The sequence below is a fragment of the Notechis scutatus genome, chromosome 1, assembly GCF_049901735.1.
Source record: "Notechis scutatus isolate UNSWTSFEM ecotype Mainland chromosome 1, rNotScu1.2, whole genome shotgun sequence".
NCBI lineage: Eukaryota > Metazoa > Chordata > Lepidosauria > Squamata > Elapidae > Notechis > Notechis scutatus.
In genome coordinates, this window is record NC_142009.1 from 210,265,967 (window position 1) to 210,282,120 (window position 16,154).

General features: G+C 45.0%; 1 protein-coding gene across 5 annotated transcripts in view; it reads left to right on the plus strand.

Moving 5' to 3' along the window:
- Nucleotides 1–16,154, plus strand: part of ZRANB3 (zinc finger RANBP2-type containing 3) — a 74,214-nt gene that overhangs the window by 40,576 nt on the left and 17,484 nt on the right. For all 5 annotated transcript variants that reach the window (XM_087950111.1, XM_087950114.1, XM_026665391.2 and 2 more), the window contains 4 exons: nucleotides 6,496–6,615; nucleotides 8,367–8,546; nucleotides 10,910–11,062; nucleotides 15,649–16,105. In XM_087950111.1, the coding sequence (XP_087806237.1) occupies nucleotides 6,496–6,615; nucleotides 8,367–8,546; nucleotides 10,910–11,062; nucleotides 15,649–16,105 (910 nt within the window). The remainder of the gene's footprint in view (nucleotides 1–6,495; nucleotides 6,616–8,366; nucleotides 8,547–10,909; nucleotides 11,063–15,648; nucleotides 16,106–16,154) is intronic.

Sequence of the window (16,154 nt, forward strand, 5' to 3'; positions counted from 1 at the left end):
CTGCCTCTCTCGGCCTCTAAATCTTCGCTCTGAGCGACCCGACATAGGATCGGTTGTGGGCGGCCGCCATTTTGGGAGCCGCCGCGTGCTCGGGCGCCCCTTTTCTCCGGCCTCATTGTAGCTGCGAAGTTACTAGATTCATTCACAGGCCTTCTACCTTTGAGAGCTGTATTGGGCATTATAAAACAATTGTTGGCTTTCCGCAGCAGCGCTCAGGGCATAGTATTGCAGCCTATCCCTCCCGGTTGTTGCCTGGGAGCTCCAGCTGCCAGAGGCCTCCTTTTCAGCCTCAGGCGTTCATTTGACGAATTGGAATATATCTAGCATCAACCTCTGGGGTCACTCCCTCCTGGGAGCACTGAACCAGCTTTCGAGTTAGATATCTCTTCAAAATAATAATAATAAATAAATAAATAAATAAAAATTAATAATAATAATAATATAACCAAGAAATATATAATTAAATTATATATATATATATATATATATATATATATATATATATATATATATATATATAGCCTTCACTTTGTTGGTATTTTCCCCGTCATAGTAGTGCTTTTAAAGTTGTAGCAACGTTTCAGCACCACTACTATGACGTGGGAAAATACCCAACAAAGCTGAAGGCCATACATGTAAGTGCCCGCGAAAACTTAAGAAAATATATATATATATATATATCTTATCAATATATGATTATAACACATTTCCAATACTAATTGGATTATATATTTAATTAGACGCATACGTATATATATATTAATAATTATAACATAATAATATTATAGATTGTATACATGTAAATTCCAAAAGGGGGCGCGGGCCAGCTGAAAGGACTCCCGGCCTTTGTTGTAGGTCGAACCCTTGGCGAGCCAACCGCCTTTAGATATTATTACAGCCCTTACTTCTAAAATGGCAGATGACAATTCCGCTAGAGGCCCTTCTTTGAAGGCCAGATCTAAGTCCTACCACCTGCGCAGACAGGCTAAGGAAGCTTCTAAGGAACCTTCCAAGGCCTCTCAGAGAGACGCCCTAAGACGTCATAAGGCACTGGAGAAGGAATTTGACAGGCGTTCTAGAGAGTCACAACCGGTGCCTCCAGCCCCCCCCACTCTCCATTCCTTCTACCTCCAGACCCCCCCCTCCTCCAGATTGCTCTTCCCTCTCCAGGTCCCCGGTCCAACGACCAGACGGACGCCCGAAGCTACTTTCACGCCCACGGCCGCTGGTCTGCGCCAGGAAGAGACCGCCACAGTCGAGATCCCTGCACAAATGCAGGCATGGATAGAATGGGCCATCCGCCAGGGGATTGCAAAGGGCCTTCAGCAGATGCCCAGGTCCGGTCCCCACTCGATGGCGCCCGAACATGAGTCGCTATCAGTCAGGTCCTCGCCTAGATCGGACCCTCCTCGTGGTCAGGTACCTTTACAGAGGGACAGCCCTCTCTCAGAAGGGGAACTGGAGGAGGCCATAGAGGACCTGGATCAGTTCAGGGAGGAGGAGGGGGAATCTGAATGGGGGTCTACGCACCACGGGGAGCCCCTATCTGAGATAGATCCTATGGAAGGGGACATGTCTGAGGACGAGGGTCTCATTCCCGATCAACCCACCTTTGTGGGTCTATTCAAGCCACACATGTTTAGATCGCTCCTATTCAAGGCCAAGAACATATCTGGCCTGTCTGTACAGTCGCCCCCGGTTCTCCCTTCCCCGGCAGAAGGACAAGAGGACACCATTTTTAGACAGCCCGTGGTGGAGGCAGAGGTTATTCCGGCCCCACCCATTTTTCACGACCTAGTTTCAAACCAGTTGGACTCCACAAGGGCTCCTCCTGCCCCATCCAGCCAGGACAAGAGGTTCTTTAACCTCGATTCAAGCTTCTGCAACCTGCTTAACTCCCTCGAGGTAGATGAGCCCATCGTGGGCTTAGCATCCTCCTCCTCCCCCAGTGATCCCCTGGAGGCCCTGAAACCCGAGGACAAGAGGTCCGAACTAGCCTTAAGTAGGGCTCACCAAGCTGACTCCTGGGCCATTAGATCGGCTACGGCCGCCTCCTTCTTCACCAGGTCTTCGATCCGGTGGCTCCACCAACTGAAGCAGCATGTCCCCCCCTCTAACACAAGGGCACATCAGGACATCACCAAACTGACGGCCGCGGCAGAATTCTCAGCCGACGCCACCTACCACGCGGTTAAGTTCTCCACCCGAGCAATAACCTCCCATATTACAGCCTGCCGCCTGCTCTGGCTCAAACACTGGCAGGCGGATGTAAAAAACAAGGTTAAGTTGGCCACTGCCCCCATCAAAGGGGACAAACTATTTGGCACCACCCTGGAGCCATTACTAGCCGAAACCCGAAGCAAGAAAAAATTCCTTCCCCCACTTTTTCGCAGGTCAGAGTCAAGAGCCCCTCAGCCATTTCGGAGAGGTTCCTCTCGGCCTTTTTACCAGTCACCCTTCCCGCCCAGGTATCCAAGACCCCCCTCCTTCCGGCCATTCCAGCCCTAGGATCGAGCCGATCCGGGCGACAGGAACAGGAGGGGCGGCAACTACAGGCGTCCCTTCAGGGGTTCAGGAGGGAAGCCCTTCCGGCGCACCAGATAGATCCCGTCCCTCCCTTCCCATTGGCAGACGCCTCAAGCACTTCGCCGACCGATGGGATTCCTCCACCTCCGATGCCTGGGTCCAGGACACCATCAGACTCAGTCTCGCTCTCAAATTCCAGCGTCCCCCCCTGAATTTTTTATGGCATCCCCTCCCTCAAGGGATCCCACCAAACGCAACTTAATGGACTCAGCTATCCATCATCTCCTCAACATACAGGCTATACAACCCGTCCCACCATCCCAGCGGGGGCAAGGTTTTTACTCCCACCTCTTCGTGGTCCCCAAATCCTCAGGGGGATGGAGGGCTATTCTAGACCTGAAACGCCTTAACCGTTACCTGATCCACCGCAGGTATAAGATGCACACCCTACAGTCCATTCTACTAGGCATCAGGCAGGGGGACTGGCTATCCTCTATAGACCTTTCAGAGGCGTATCTCCACATCCCAATCCGGCCCTCCCATTCCAAATTCCTCAGGTTCTGTTACAACCACCGCCACTTCCAATATGTGGCCCTTCCCTTTGGGTTGGCCTCTGCCCCAAGAACCTTCACTAAGGTCCTCGCGGCTCTGGCGGCCCACCTCAGGAACCTCCCGGTTCGTCTCGACTGCTACCTGGATGACATCCTCATCCTGTCTCACTCCAGACCCCAAGCAGAGAAGGATATCAGAGCTACTCTCTCTGCCCTCCGAGACCATGGGTTCCTAGTTAACTGGCAAAAGAGCCAACTGTTACCATCTACGCGGATCACCCACTTGGGGTCCGTCATTGACTCATTTCAAGGGAAGGTCTTCCTTTCCTCGGAAAGATTCCTTAGCATCCAGGAAACCGTCAAACATATCAGACGAGCACGAAAGGTAACACTCTTAGAATTGTCTAAATTATTAGGAAAAATGGTCTCATGTATCTCCATTGTTCCCTGGGCCCATTTACACACCAGATCCCTACAGTGGTTCCTGCTTCCGTTCCAAAGGACCGGCAGAAGCAATTCAAAGGCCATGGTCAAGGTGCCTTCAAGGGTCCTCACGTCTCTCCTCTGGTGGACCAGTCCCGCCATCAACAAGGGACATTGCTTCAAGGAGCCCCAACGCCTCACCCTCACCACAGACGCCAGCCTGTCCGGATGGGGCGCTCACATCCATTCGCTCTCGACACAGGGCAGATGGTCACAGGCAGAACGGGCATGCAGCATAAACTGGTTGGAACTCCGCGCCATCCACCTGGCCCTGTGCAACTTCCTCCCTCAGGTACGCGGGCGGCATGTCCTTATACTCACGGACAACGTCACCGCCAAGGCTCACGTCAACCGACAAGGGGGCACCCAGTCCATACGCTTTGAGAGAGGCCGAGCGTCTCTGCCGTTGGGCGGAGCGCAATCTCCTCTCCCTAAAAGCCGAACAGATCTCAGGGGAATCAAACACCCAGGCGGACTGGCTGAGCAGGACCACGGTGGACCAGTCCGAGTGGCGCATCCACCCGTCACTGTTCAGGGAGGCGACCATGATGTTCGGGCTCCCGTCAGTAGACCTCTTCGCATCCCCGCTCAACACCCAACTCCCCAGGTTTTTCTCGAGGTACCCCTCCCACGGGGCCGAGAATCACAACGCCCTCCGTTGCCCCTGGCCCACAGGGCTTCTATATGCATTCCCTCCATTAGCCCTAGTCCCCAGAGTCATCCAGAAGCTCATCTCCGAGAAAGCAGAACTGATTCTGGTGGCACCCTACTGGACCAGATGCCCATGGTTTGCGGACCTCCGCAACTTATCGGTGGCCCCTCCCTGGAAAATCCCCCCGAACAGGATATCACTTTCCCAGGGGCCCCTCCAACATCTGGATCCTCAGTGGCTCCAGTTAGCCATTTGGAGGTTGAGCGGGAACGTCTAAGAAAGGAGCAGTTTTCTGACCAGGTTATTAATACCATCTTAGCCGCCAGGCGGCCCTCAATAACCCGAATATACAATGCCACTTGGAATAGCTTTTGCAAGTGGTGCCATGGTTTCCGGGTCAACCCATTGTCACCTTCCATCGCTCACGTCTTGGAATTCCTCCAAGAAGGTCTGAGGAAAGGACTTTCCCCAAACACCCTGAGGCGTCAGGTCGCAGCCCTCTCAACAGTCATTGCCTGTGACAATCTGGGTTCCCTTTCCGTCCACCCTCGCATTAGGGCATTCCTCAGAGGAGCCACTAACTTGTGTCCCCCAACAGTTCACCGATACCCTACCTGGGACCTCAATAAGGTCCTTGTGTCCCTTACTAAACACCCCTTTGAGCCTCTCAGGGAATCCACACCCCAGTTCCTAACACTCAAAGTCGTGTTCCTGGTGGCAATTACTTCAGCTTGCCGAATATCGGAGATAGCAGCCTTGTCAGTGAGGAAGGACCTTTGCGTCTTCCATGCCGACCGGGTGGTTCTCCGGCCGGATCCTACCTTCTTGCCCAAGGTCAACTCAGCCTTCCACAGGGCACAGGAACTCACACTTCCGAACTTCTGTCCCAATCCCTCGCGGGAAAGGGAGAAGCTTTGGCACACCTTGGACGTAAGACGGGCCCTCTGCATTTATATTAAGCGTACCCAGCCCTTCAGGAGGTCAGAATCCCTATTCCTTTCTTTTCAGCCCAAATCATTAGGCCACAAAGTGTCCCCTTCCACCATTGGCCGCTGGATTAGAGTTACTATTTCCAAAGCTTATTTGTCCCAGGCTCTGCCGGTACCTAGCGGAATAACGGCACACTCCACCAGAAGTGCAGCCACTTCGGCAGCTTGGGCCACCCAGGCTCCAATTGCTGATATTTGTCGGGTGGCCACCTGGGCCTCCCCATCTCCCTTCATTAGACATTATAAGATCGACATATTTGCCTCGGCGGAGGCTTCATTTGGTAGACGAGTTCTCCAGCGAGTCCTCAAGGAATCGCAGAGATTACAGAACCAGACGGAGTCCCTCCCGTAGGACAGCCAAGCTTTGGTATGTCCCACTTTCTGGATGATCCGAACGGCTCTCAGGAGAATGGGCGTTGGTCCTTACCTGACACGCCATTTCTCTGGAGCCGTGAGGATCATCCAGCCCCACCCTTATTATTTCACCGTCTGGTGGGGTCTTGTTTCGGCCAAGGAACCTTTTAGCATAGTAAGATGAGAGCACGATCTTCTCTTCACTCTCGACTTCGCGTAAACTGGGGAACGCAAGGGAGCCACGTGATGGAGGGTGGAGCGTTCCTCAGTAATTAAGCTCAGCCTTCAACGACGCACACTGAAGCACCTCCCACTCTCTGGATGATCCTCACGGCTCTAGAGAAATGGCGTGTCAGGTAAGGACCAACGCCCATTTTCCTAAACTTATGTAAAGCCGATCTGGGAGTTCCAGTTCTATTTCTACATCACTGTTTTTAGATTAAATTAAGTTTTTTTTTACTGTCATCCTTTTAATTCTGGTTCAATTGATAGTGACCTAACTAACCATCTCTGCTATCCAGTAGTAGATGAAGCAACCTGACAGGGATTACTTCAGTCTGGGTCCCTCTAGCAGCAGCACTCTGACCAACAGACATTCACACTTGTTCTTACCTTGGAAGACTAGAGCAACTTTCCCTGTTGCCCTAAAAATTGTTACCTTTTCAAGCTAGGGACCTATATTCCTGGAAATTTTAAGGTGTCATATTTGGGAAGCAAAAATGGCATGTCCAGAGCTGCTGTTCTTTCGGGGTGGAACCAGTTGCATACTATATTTAACTTAAATGTGATCGGTCTGACTGACTCGCTGTTCAGTGTGGAAATCAATAATCTCGTTAACGTCTTTGTTTCCCCATTGCCATTATTTTTTTTCTTGTCAAAACCCAAGGATTCTCTCCAATTTATCTTCTGGTGACTGTTTGTGTTACTTTATATGGCACAGGTTCGTTACATTCGGATTGATGGCAGTGTACCTTCAGCAGAACGAATAAATCTTGTAAATCAGTTCCAAAAAGACCCAGATACCAGAGTGGCCATTTTAAGCATTCAGGCTGCTGGCCAGGTAATGACTTAAATAAGTAACTTTCTCTCAATCTCCCTCCCTCCCTCCCTCTCTCTCTCTCTCTCTCTCTCTCTCTCTCTCTCTCTCTCTCTCTCTCTCTCTCTCTCTCTCTCTGCCTGCCTGCCTGCCTGCCTGCCTGCCTGCCTGCCTGCCTGCACAACCTTCTGTTTGTTCAAATATAAAACAAAAGCTTGGAGATAAAAACTGTTTCTGCGAACTGATAGAACATCACAAGGTCTGTACCATATCTGTAAGCACCTGTCTAAGTAAAATAGCTCATATAGATTGTGAATTAATTCTTCTTAATTGATGTTGGGCAAAGTATCTGTTAGTCATTATTACGCAAATCAATGTACCCCTGAGAAGCAAATACAATAAAGCCCCATCCTTTTGTTTTAGGATATTAGGCTTACATTTCCTAATCCATTTGCATAGATTTAAACTTGGTTAAGTATATAACTTAAATGCACCTTAAAATTGTTCCCTGATACAGAATACTGGTAAATTCATTTTCAAATTCAGTATGAGGAAATACTTTAAAAGCTTTTAGGCTGAATAAGTTCCATACCTGGATTTCTACACATAGAATGTTCACGGCGAGGAAAAAGATGACGTTTGCCAGGTCCACAATGGAGTGGAGCGTGGAGTATAAAGTGAAGGAGAGCTCAGAATCTCCTTTATTTTTTTTCCTGTTAATCTAAACCTTAGTTAGCCAAAATGGTCCTGAATAAGTAGGAACAATTCCAATTGCAGAAGGAAAGTTCAGGATCCGGAATTTCTAACTCAATTTCTTTTTAAGTTAATTCCAGCAATGATGTATCGATTTAGCATAAATGTCAGAATTAACACATTGCAACATTTTTGCAAAAATTCTTTAACTTTATTTTTTACTAAGTACTATATATGGTAAGACTAAACTAGCAACTTCTGAAATTTAGTCACTAACAGCCAGATAACTGCTGTTGCCTCCATTTGGGGAGGCTAAAATAAAGCCAAATGCTTGTGGAACCAATCAACACTTCCCAAAAAAGAACTAACATTTCATGTAGGGATGTTATCATACCAGAAATTCAAATGAATTGACAAGTTATAGTGTGGACCCCAGCTACTAGTATATGTCTGTATTGTCATCTACTTTTGTTCATATGTATCTCTGCAGATTTAACCATTTATTTTTCTATTATTAGAGAATACGGGTTTTTTTTTAAACTTAAATTATTTTAAAGAATTTAGCTGAAGTGCTAGGCATCTGTTCCTTACTTTGCCCTTGTTCTATTCCAGTTAATAGGTTTTTTGTCAATCTTATAATGTAGAGCTGATCCAGAAACTAATGTTATTTGCAAAATACATAGAAGCACATCATTTATGAATTACCGGTAGTATGTCTGTTTATATAATGCAATTTCTTATGATATATTTAGGAAGGAGCTACAGAGATAAGAGCTTCGTTACTGTGGTGGGTGGGTGAGGGGAATTAGCAGTGCTATTTCAGTTAATGGAGAGACAGAATGAGATGTCATACAAGAATTCCAACTGTAAATGCCTTTTGCCTCAACTTGTTAGGCCTTTTGAGCAATTATTTTACATAGAAGACAAAACTTGGTGAGGCAAGATAAAGAGGAATGATATTCTCTAGTTTCAATACGAAATGTTCCCTGAAATTTCTATAAGAGACTATAAGCTGACAAAAGGCATTGATTGCTGCCTGTTTGATAAATGATATATAGTAAGTATTTCTTCATTATGTTTAGGGTTTAACCTTCACCGCTGCCACTCATGTTGTTTTTGCTGAACTATATTGGGACCCTGGACATATAAAACAAGCAGAAGACAGAGCTCATCGGATCGGACAGAGTAACTCTGTGAATATCCATTATCTTATTGCAAATGGAACATTAGACTCTGTAATGTGGGCAATGTTGAATCGTAAGGTATGATTAAATATTGAAAGTCCCAGATGTTACAGATTTTGTACTGTGTTGATGTATACAGGCAGTCCTCGACTTACAACAGTTCATTTAGTGATCAAAGTTACAACAGCATTTATGAACATTTTTCACACTTAGGTTGTGGCCCTCCAGCAGACTCGGACAGTGAGGAGGTTGGGGAGGAGTCCTGGAGTCTGGTGAAGGCTCTGATGAGTGCTCTGTGTCGGAGGCAGAGTTGGGGCCAGGGCCACCCAACAGTTATCAGCTGCCTTCAGAGTTGGAGATCAGTGGGGCAGAAAAACAGCTGGAGCCTGTTCCTGATGTGCTCATGCGCAGAGCTGCCAGGAGAAGGGAACAGTTAATGAACAAGGGTCGACTTGGGAGTAAAGGCACAGGTGAATGGTCCCTCCCATAGAGAATAAAGAGGAGCAAAAGGGGAGTGGTGTTTGCAGGAGACAATTAGTTCGTTTAATGAGTTTGAAGATTTGTTTATCTGAGTTCATGACTCACAGAGACTCCTTGCCAAGTATTTCCTTCTACAGCATCGGGCTTGGAAGCTATCGGTCTGGCAACTCTCCAAGCCTGATAAGGTCTGTGGTTGCAATTCACCCTTGAAAGGCTGTTTGCTGGGACTTTGCTGGATGTAAATGGTAGGAATTCACATTAGCCAAATAAAAAGGGGTTTTGTCGGGACAAGGACTCTGTTTCACGATTTTAGGAAGCCTAGGTCGGAACAACTTATGAACGTTGCAGCATCCCCATGGTCACGTGATTTACATTCAGATTGCTTGACTCATGTGACTCACGTTTATGACGGTTGCAGTATCCCAGAGTCATGTGATCCCCCTTTGCATCTTTCTGACCAGCAAAGTCAATGGGGAAATCAGATTCACTTAACAACCGTGTTACTAGTTTAAGAACTGCAGTTAACAAATGTGGTGAGAAAAATCGTAAAATGGAGTAAAACTCACTTAAGAAATTTCTCATTTAACAATATACGTTTTAGACTCAATGGTGGTTGTAAGTTGAGGACTATCTGTACATTGGGTGCCGGTCCTTTTTCACCCCATCTTTTTTTCTCTCGGGTTTTGCTTGGCTTTGACTCTTAAGTAGAATATTATATATCTGAAGAATGGGACATAAAAGTTTCTTTGCTACAGAATTTCCTTCGAAGCTTCTGATCCCATACTTTAGATAGTAGAAGTGTCTCGGTTTTGAAAGCATGAGGATAGTGAAGCTGAGGAAATATTTATGTAGGTAATTAGAGCTTGGAAGATGCAGACAGACAACAACAAGAAGCAGCTTTTACCCTTGGAACTGTTCCATGTTTTGTCTTCATTTATTTGATCTGACATTAAAGACCTGAAATGAAGATCCTTGGAATGAAAAAAAAGAATTTGTTGAGCTATAGAATTCAAGAACTGTCAAATTATCTGGGATGCTCTATCTGTCATCTCTGCAGATTCTGTACTACAACAAAAAATTTTATTAGTGCAACCCAGAGGTCACAAAATAATATGCAAGTTTTCATGTTCTCCATAATTTATTGCAGAGCATGGTAAATAATGCAGGGGGGAGTTATTAGAGCCATGGAACTTGAGTTTAGTCACATACTTAAGATTTAATATGAGAGAAGTTTCATGCATTAACATTCAGCTCGGGTAAGTTTGTAATTGCTTCGAGGCCTCCCTCCGAGGCTGCTGGGAAGTAGGAAATAAGGAATAATTGTTCCTTTATTTTTTAAAAGATAATATTGAATTATATGCTCTTAGAGGCAGACTTTCCAGGTTCTTTGGAAGGTGATTAAAATAGAAACTAGAAAGTTGTTATTCTGAAAACTGTAAATCATTTTGGATGATATATTTTGAGAAGTGGCAGTCTTTTTATTGGCGTTTGACAATTTATCGTTATATTAGCTCTCTAGGCCCAGAAAAGGCCTGGTAATGTCAAATGATTACAGTCAAACTTTCTCATCTCTTCTTAGAGAAAGTTGGGGTGTTAATTATGTCCCTGTGACTTAATAAGTCCATTTTGATTTCAACAGGGAAGAAAATGTAAGAATTGCATCGCTGAAAATCAGTTAGTTTGCTGCTAATTTTGATGGTGGTTCTGAGAGTAGTTTGGGTGTTGGGAAGCGACATAATTCAGTATTCCAGTGGAATATTATGAAATATTTTCTCTTGAAATCTTGCTTTGGAAATCTACAGAGACACAATTATTAAAAACCAGACTTTTAATTTCCATTTCTAAGTGTCATATTCTGTTTTGTTTGTCATCTTAAATGCTTATTATAAGTTGGGTATGCAGTAAATAGACAAATAATAACATGTGGGTATTTAAAAACATTTCTTTCATTTACTATTTAGGCCAAAGTTACAGGTACCACATTAAATGGCAAGAAAGAAAAGCTACAGGCACCCGAAGGTGACAAAGATAAATGGAATTTTTTGAATTTTGCTGAAGCCTGGACTCCAAATGAAGACCTAAATGAAATCAAGGATGAGGTCTTATTCACCCATGTAAGAATGTACATATATAAATCCTATTAGGCATCCAAGAGTAACACTATGATTTTGATACACAGATACTTCTTATTTTGGTTAAGATTTGTTATAATAACTGACTTTCACACAGCATTCTATTATCATTAATATTAGCCATTTTGTGATGCTGTTTTAGAATCATCAATGAAGTGAAATGTCCATAGGAATAAATGCTTTATTTTGCACTTAAAGTACTTTTTTTATTTTTCTCTTAAACCCCACAGGTATGGTTTCTGTAGGATTTGCTGACCTAGACATTCGGGAGAGGCAACTGACATTCCACATGTCATGATATTGCACCAATGATGCTAATTAGATACAATATGTTATTTGTGTAATGGCATTGTGACAAGTGTGACATTATCAGTGCTTCTAGCAGATGCTTATGTCTTGATTATAATTCTGTTTGGTCTTTGATAACTGTATAGGGAGTTTGAGCACTTTCTGCAGAAACTTAATGGCAGATTATATCAGATTAATTTGTCTTAATACTTTGGTTCAGGGTTTACTCAAATATCCTTTTGCATATTATCTAGGGCATTAGCTTCATTACAAGCTGCATTAATAATTCTTCATATAAATGTCAAATTGTGAAATCTAAAAATGATCACCATTGGCAGAACAGATCTCTCTCTTCACATCATTTTCCCAATAACAAAAGGCAGGTTCAGAATTAATTACATAGCTCATTATTTTTTTAAACAGTAGCCAGTAGTGTCATTTGAGTTTCAAAATTGGATCCAAATCCCTAGAAATAAATAGGATTCCTGTTGTTCTAACTACAGCAAAGATTAAAATGAGTTAAATGTATGTTATTTGACCAAAACATTAGTATTAATAGTTCATTTTGCAAAATTTATTTGCCAAAATATTAGCTCATTTTGTGAAATTTATTTAAATTTCAAAATATTAGCATTAATAGTTCATTTTGTGATATTTGTTTAAATGTCAAAATATTAGTGTTAATAGTTTATTTTGTGAAAGTTATTTAAAAGTCTGAAGTAGTACTGATGTAAAATCTTATTATTTCATTTGGATCTAGCATACCAATTTTGTTTAAAAGCTCTGTGTGCAATAGTCAGCTTTAAAAAAAACAATAGTTTGAATGTTGACAGAATATTAATACTAATGAATTTCTATATTCTAAAATATAGACCAGTGGTTCCCAAACTTTTTCAGTCCACCACTCCCTTGGTGCTACAAACTCATCCTTGGTGCCCTCCACCCAGGGGTGGGATTCAAATTTCTGTGGGCGTGGTCTAATTTGAGGGCGTGGCTTGCCGATCACGTGACTGGGTGGGCGTGGCTTGCTGGTCACATGACTGGCTGGCGTGGCTTGCTGGATGGGCATGGTTTCCTGGTCACATGATGGGGTAGGTGTGATTTGGTGGTCATGTGACTGGATTGGCGTGGCCAGGTGACTGGCAAACCAAATACAAGTGGTCCTCACTTAATGGCCGGTTGTTTAGCAAGTCTTCTAATTTATGACTGGCCTCCCCAGAGATAGTTGACCCGTTTTTGGAGTTTTGACAGCCACACACACACATACACACACATTCCCTTCTAACCCTGCTGGAGCAGGTCATTGCACTAGAATCGGCAAAGCATCTCTGATTAGATTCTAGCAGTGAATAAAATCTAATCAGAGATGTTTTGCCGATTCTTGTTGATTTGTTTTATTTGTACCTCATTATTTTATGTTGCTGAATTGCATTGATGTGTGTCCCTTCTTGTGCACAACCCAGAAGCTTTTGTGATTCTTTGCAGCAAAAGTTACCAACCTCTGGCTTTGCTCTACTTTTCAAACATGCCGACACTGCCGCGTTCTAGGTGCCGGCCCCACAGGTCCACCCCATTGAGCCCACTGCATTGGAGGGACCTGCCCAAGCAAGTCAAGTCAATGGGGTGAGACTGAGAGAGGGAAAGATAGGGAAAGAGAGAGAAAGAAGAGAGAGAGAGGGAAAGAGAAAGAAAAGAGAGAGAGAGAGAGAAGGAAGAAAAGAAAGAGAAAAGGGAAAGAAAGAAAAAGGAACAGAGAAAGAGGGGGGGATGGAAGGAAGGGACAGAAAGAAAAAGAAATAAAGAAGAAGGGAGGGAGGGAGGAGAAAGATAATGAGAGATCTATTCTAGTCCAATCACCTGCTCCAGCAGGGTTAGAAGGGAGTGTGTGTGTGTGTTCTTGTAATTTACTAATACATTTTGGTTTTGCCTTCTTCAGAATTAGCACTTTAAAACATTGGGGAAAAGTAATTTTTAGGGTGGAGATCTGCTCCAATGGTTCCTGTTTAAAGCCTCAACAAAATGTGAGAGCTTCCTGATAGTCTTGACCATGTTTTGTCCACAAAACCTTTAATAGAAGCCAAAGATGTTTCAATGTGCTGACAAAGATGTTTCAATGTGGAAAAGGGCCTCAGTCTAAACTAGGCCTCATTTCAATCAGATGCATCAGGTCTCTCTCTCTCTCTGTCCCTCTCCCTCTCTCTGTCCCCCTCCCTCTCCCAGACTGGCTTTACTCTACTTTCCCAATGTGTCTGCGGGGCTGGCGCTTCGAACATGGATAGATGGATGGATGGATGGATGGATGGATAGAGAGAAAGACAGACAGACAGACAGACAGACAGAGACAGGTAGGTAGGTAGGTAGATAGATTGGTAGATAGATAGGTAGATAGGCAGGCAGGCAGACCTTTTGGGTGAATGTATGGATAGGTAGGTAGGTAAATAGATTGGTAGATAGGTAGGTAGACAGAAAGACAGGTAGGCAGGCAGGTAGGTAGGTAGGCAGGAAGGCAGGCAGACAGACATTTTGGATGGATGTATGGATAGATAGATGATAGATAGATAGATAGATAGATAGATAGATATAGATAGATGATAGATAGATAGATAGATAGATAGATAGATAGATAGATAGATAGATAGATATTGGTAGGTAGGTAGGTACAGACAGAAAGGCAGACAGGCAGACCTTTTGGATGTATGGATGGGTGGATGGATGTATGGACGGACGGACGGATGGACAGAAAGAAAGAATATGACAGCGGTGGCACTTTGAGAAAGTAGAGCAAAGCCAGAGTGGGAATTGAAGTCCACACAAGTTGATTCCGGCTTAGTCAATGAATAAACCATGGCTAAGAACTTCCTGCTCCTTAATGCAGCTGCCCCTCTGCCCCTTCTCCAGCCCCCTTTGGCATCCAATTTTGCAACGCCAACCTCCTTGGGGCAGCGATGCAGCCAACCTCACCCTCTTTGCTTCAACCCAAGGTCCACTTCCATCGGGCCAAGCAAGGGGAGGTACTCTGCACACACTCAGAGACTCCCAACTTCAGTGAAGCGTTCCGCCCATCTTTATGCTCTGCCCGGGAGGAGGAAGGTGTGCGGAAGCAGCTCAGACCAGCGGAGGCAGAGGGAACGATCGCTTGGAAACTAAGCAAGCAAACAAGCGCAGGGCTCAGTCAGAAGAACCAGGCTGCAGAGGGAGGCTAGGTTCTAGGTCCGGGACGGCCACATAGAGCCTAACCGAACCAAGCCACGCGCCTTGGAGAGCCGCAGCTGCACCCACCCACATCCTGCGCGCAAGCCCGGCTGGCTGGAGAGGCGGAGGCTGGGCGGGCGCTGCGCGCTCCCTTGTTCTCCAGGGAAGGGGGCCCTAACGCCGGACCACCCACCCCTTCCACTGCACGCCTTGGGAGGGTTTTGCTTTCGGGCCTTCTGGCGCGTCTCCTCCACTTCCACCGGAGAGGGCAGCCTGCAAGCTAAGGCACCCTCTTTCCACCACCTACCCCCCAAGGCTTGGCAAGGCTCACCACGTGCGGGTTCCTCATTTGAGGCGCCGGCTACGGAGCGATGAAACAGTCAATGGGCTAAGTGGCTGGCAGTCAGTCAGCCTGCAGGGCCAGCACCTCGAACGCCCCCCTGCCACGTTTTAGCGCCCCCCTGCCAGCCCCCTTGCCTCTTACTGCCCCCCCAAAAGGCATCCCATTGCCCTCCAGGGGGCGGTACTCACTTGGGAACCACTGATATAGACTATTATTTCCCCCCTTAATATGTCAACTTGCCTGTTAAAATTCAAACTACAGACTTAATGATCACAATTGAGCCTGGAATTTTGGTTGTAAGTCAGTGTGGTCATAAGTCACCACATGACCTAACTCAATTTTATGACCATTTTTACAATAATCAAGTGTCACTTGGTTGTAAATCTAAATCCAACTTACTCAATGGGCATTATTTGCTGGAAATTGGCAAAAATTACAAAACATAATTGTGACTACAATATGCGGAGCTGATAGTAAATACGAGTCAGTTGCCAAACACCTGAAATGTGATTATGTGAGCACCGAAGTTATGTGGCATTTGTAACTTCGAGGACCAATCATAAGTAACTTTTTTCAAGTTTGCAGTAACTTTGAACAGTTGTTAAGTGAGCAGTCATCAGTCAAGGACTACCTATTTCTAAAACGGTGAGGTTGAAATAGGAAAAGATTGGTGATGATAGCAATAGGTAATGAAGGGGCTTCCTTGTGTTAAGCAAAGTAATGATTGTTGGGTCTTCCATCCTAGTTCGAAAAGGAGAAGCAACATGATATTCGTGACTTCTTTTCGCCAAAACCAGATACGGAGAAAAAGCGAAAAATGGATTCCTGTTATAATACATCTCCATGTTTGAGTTCCGATTCTTCTCAAGCCTTGGAGGAAAAAGATCTGGAAAGTGGCAGAAACATAGACCCCCGGGGGCCAGAGGATCTAAATGAGCTTTGCAGAGAGGCAAAGAGACCAAGACCTGTAGATCCATCTACACCCAAGCTGCTTCCTCATCGAGGAAAGAGAAAATGTTTGTTTAGAAAAAGAAACCCTTCATTTTCAGAAGAAGCTTCCCAGGAGGAGGATTGTGTCCTTTTACCGGAGTCAACGAAAGGATTTGCTTCAGAAGTAACCTGGCCTTGCAGTCTTTGCACTTACAGTAATAGTTCACTGCTACCTTATTGTGAAATGTGTGAATCTCCTCGCAGAAAGAATAGTGAGTAAAAAAGTATTTGCTCCTGTTAGAATCTTTTTTCATTGTTTTA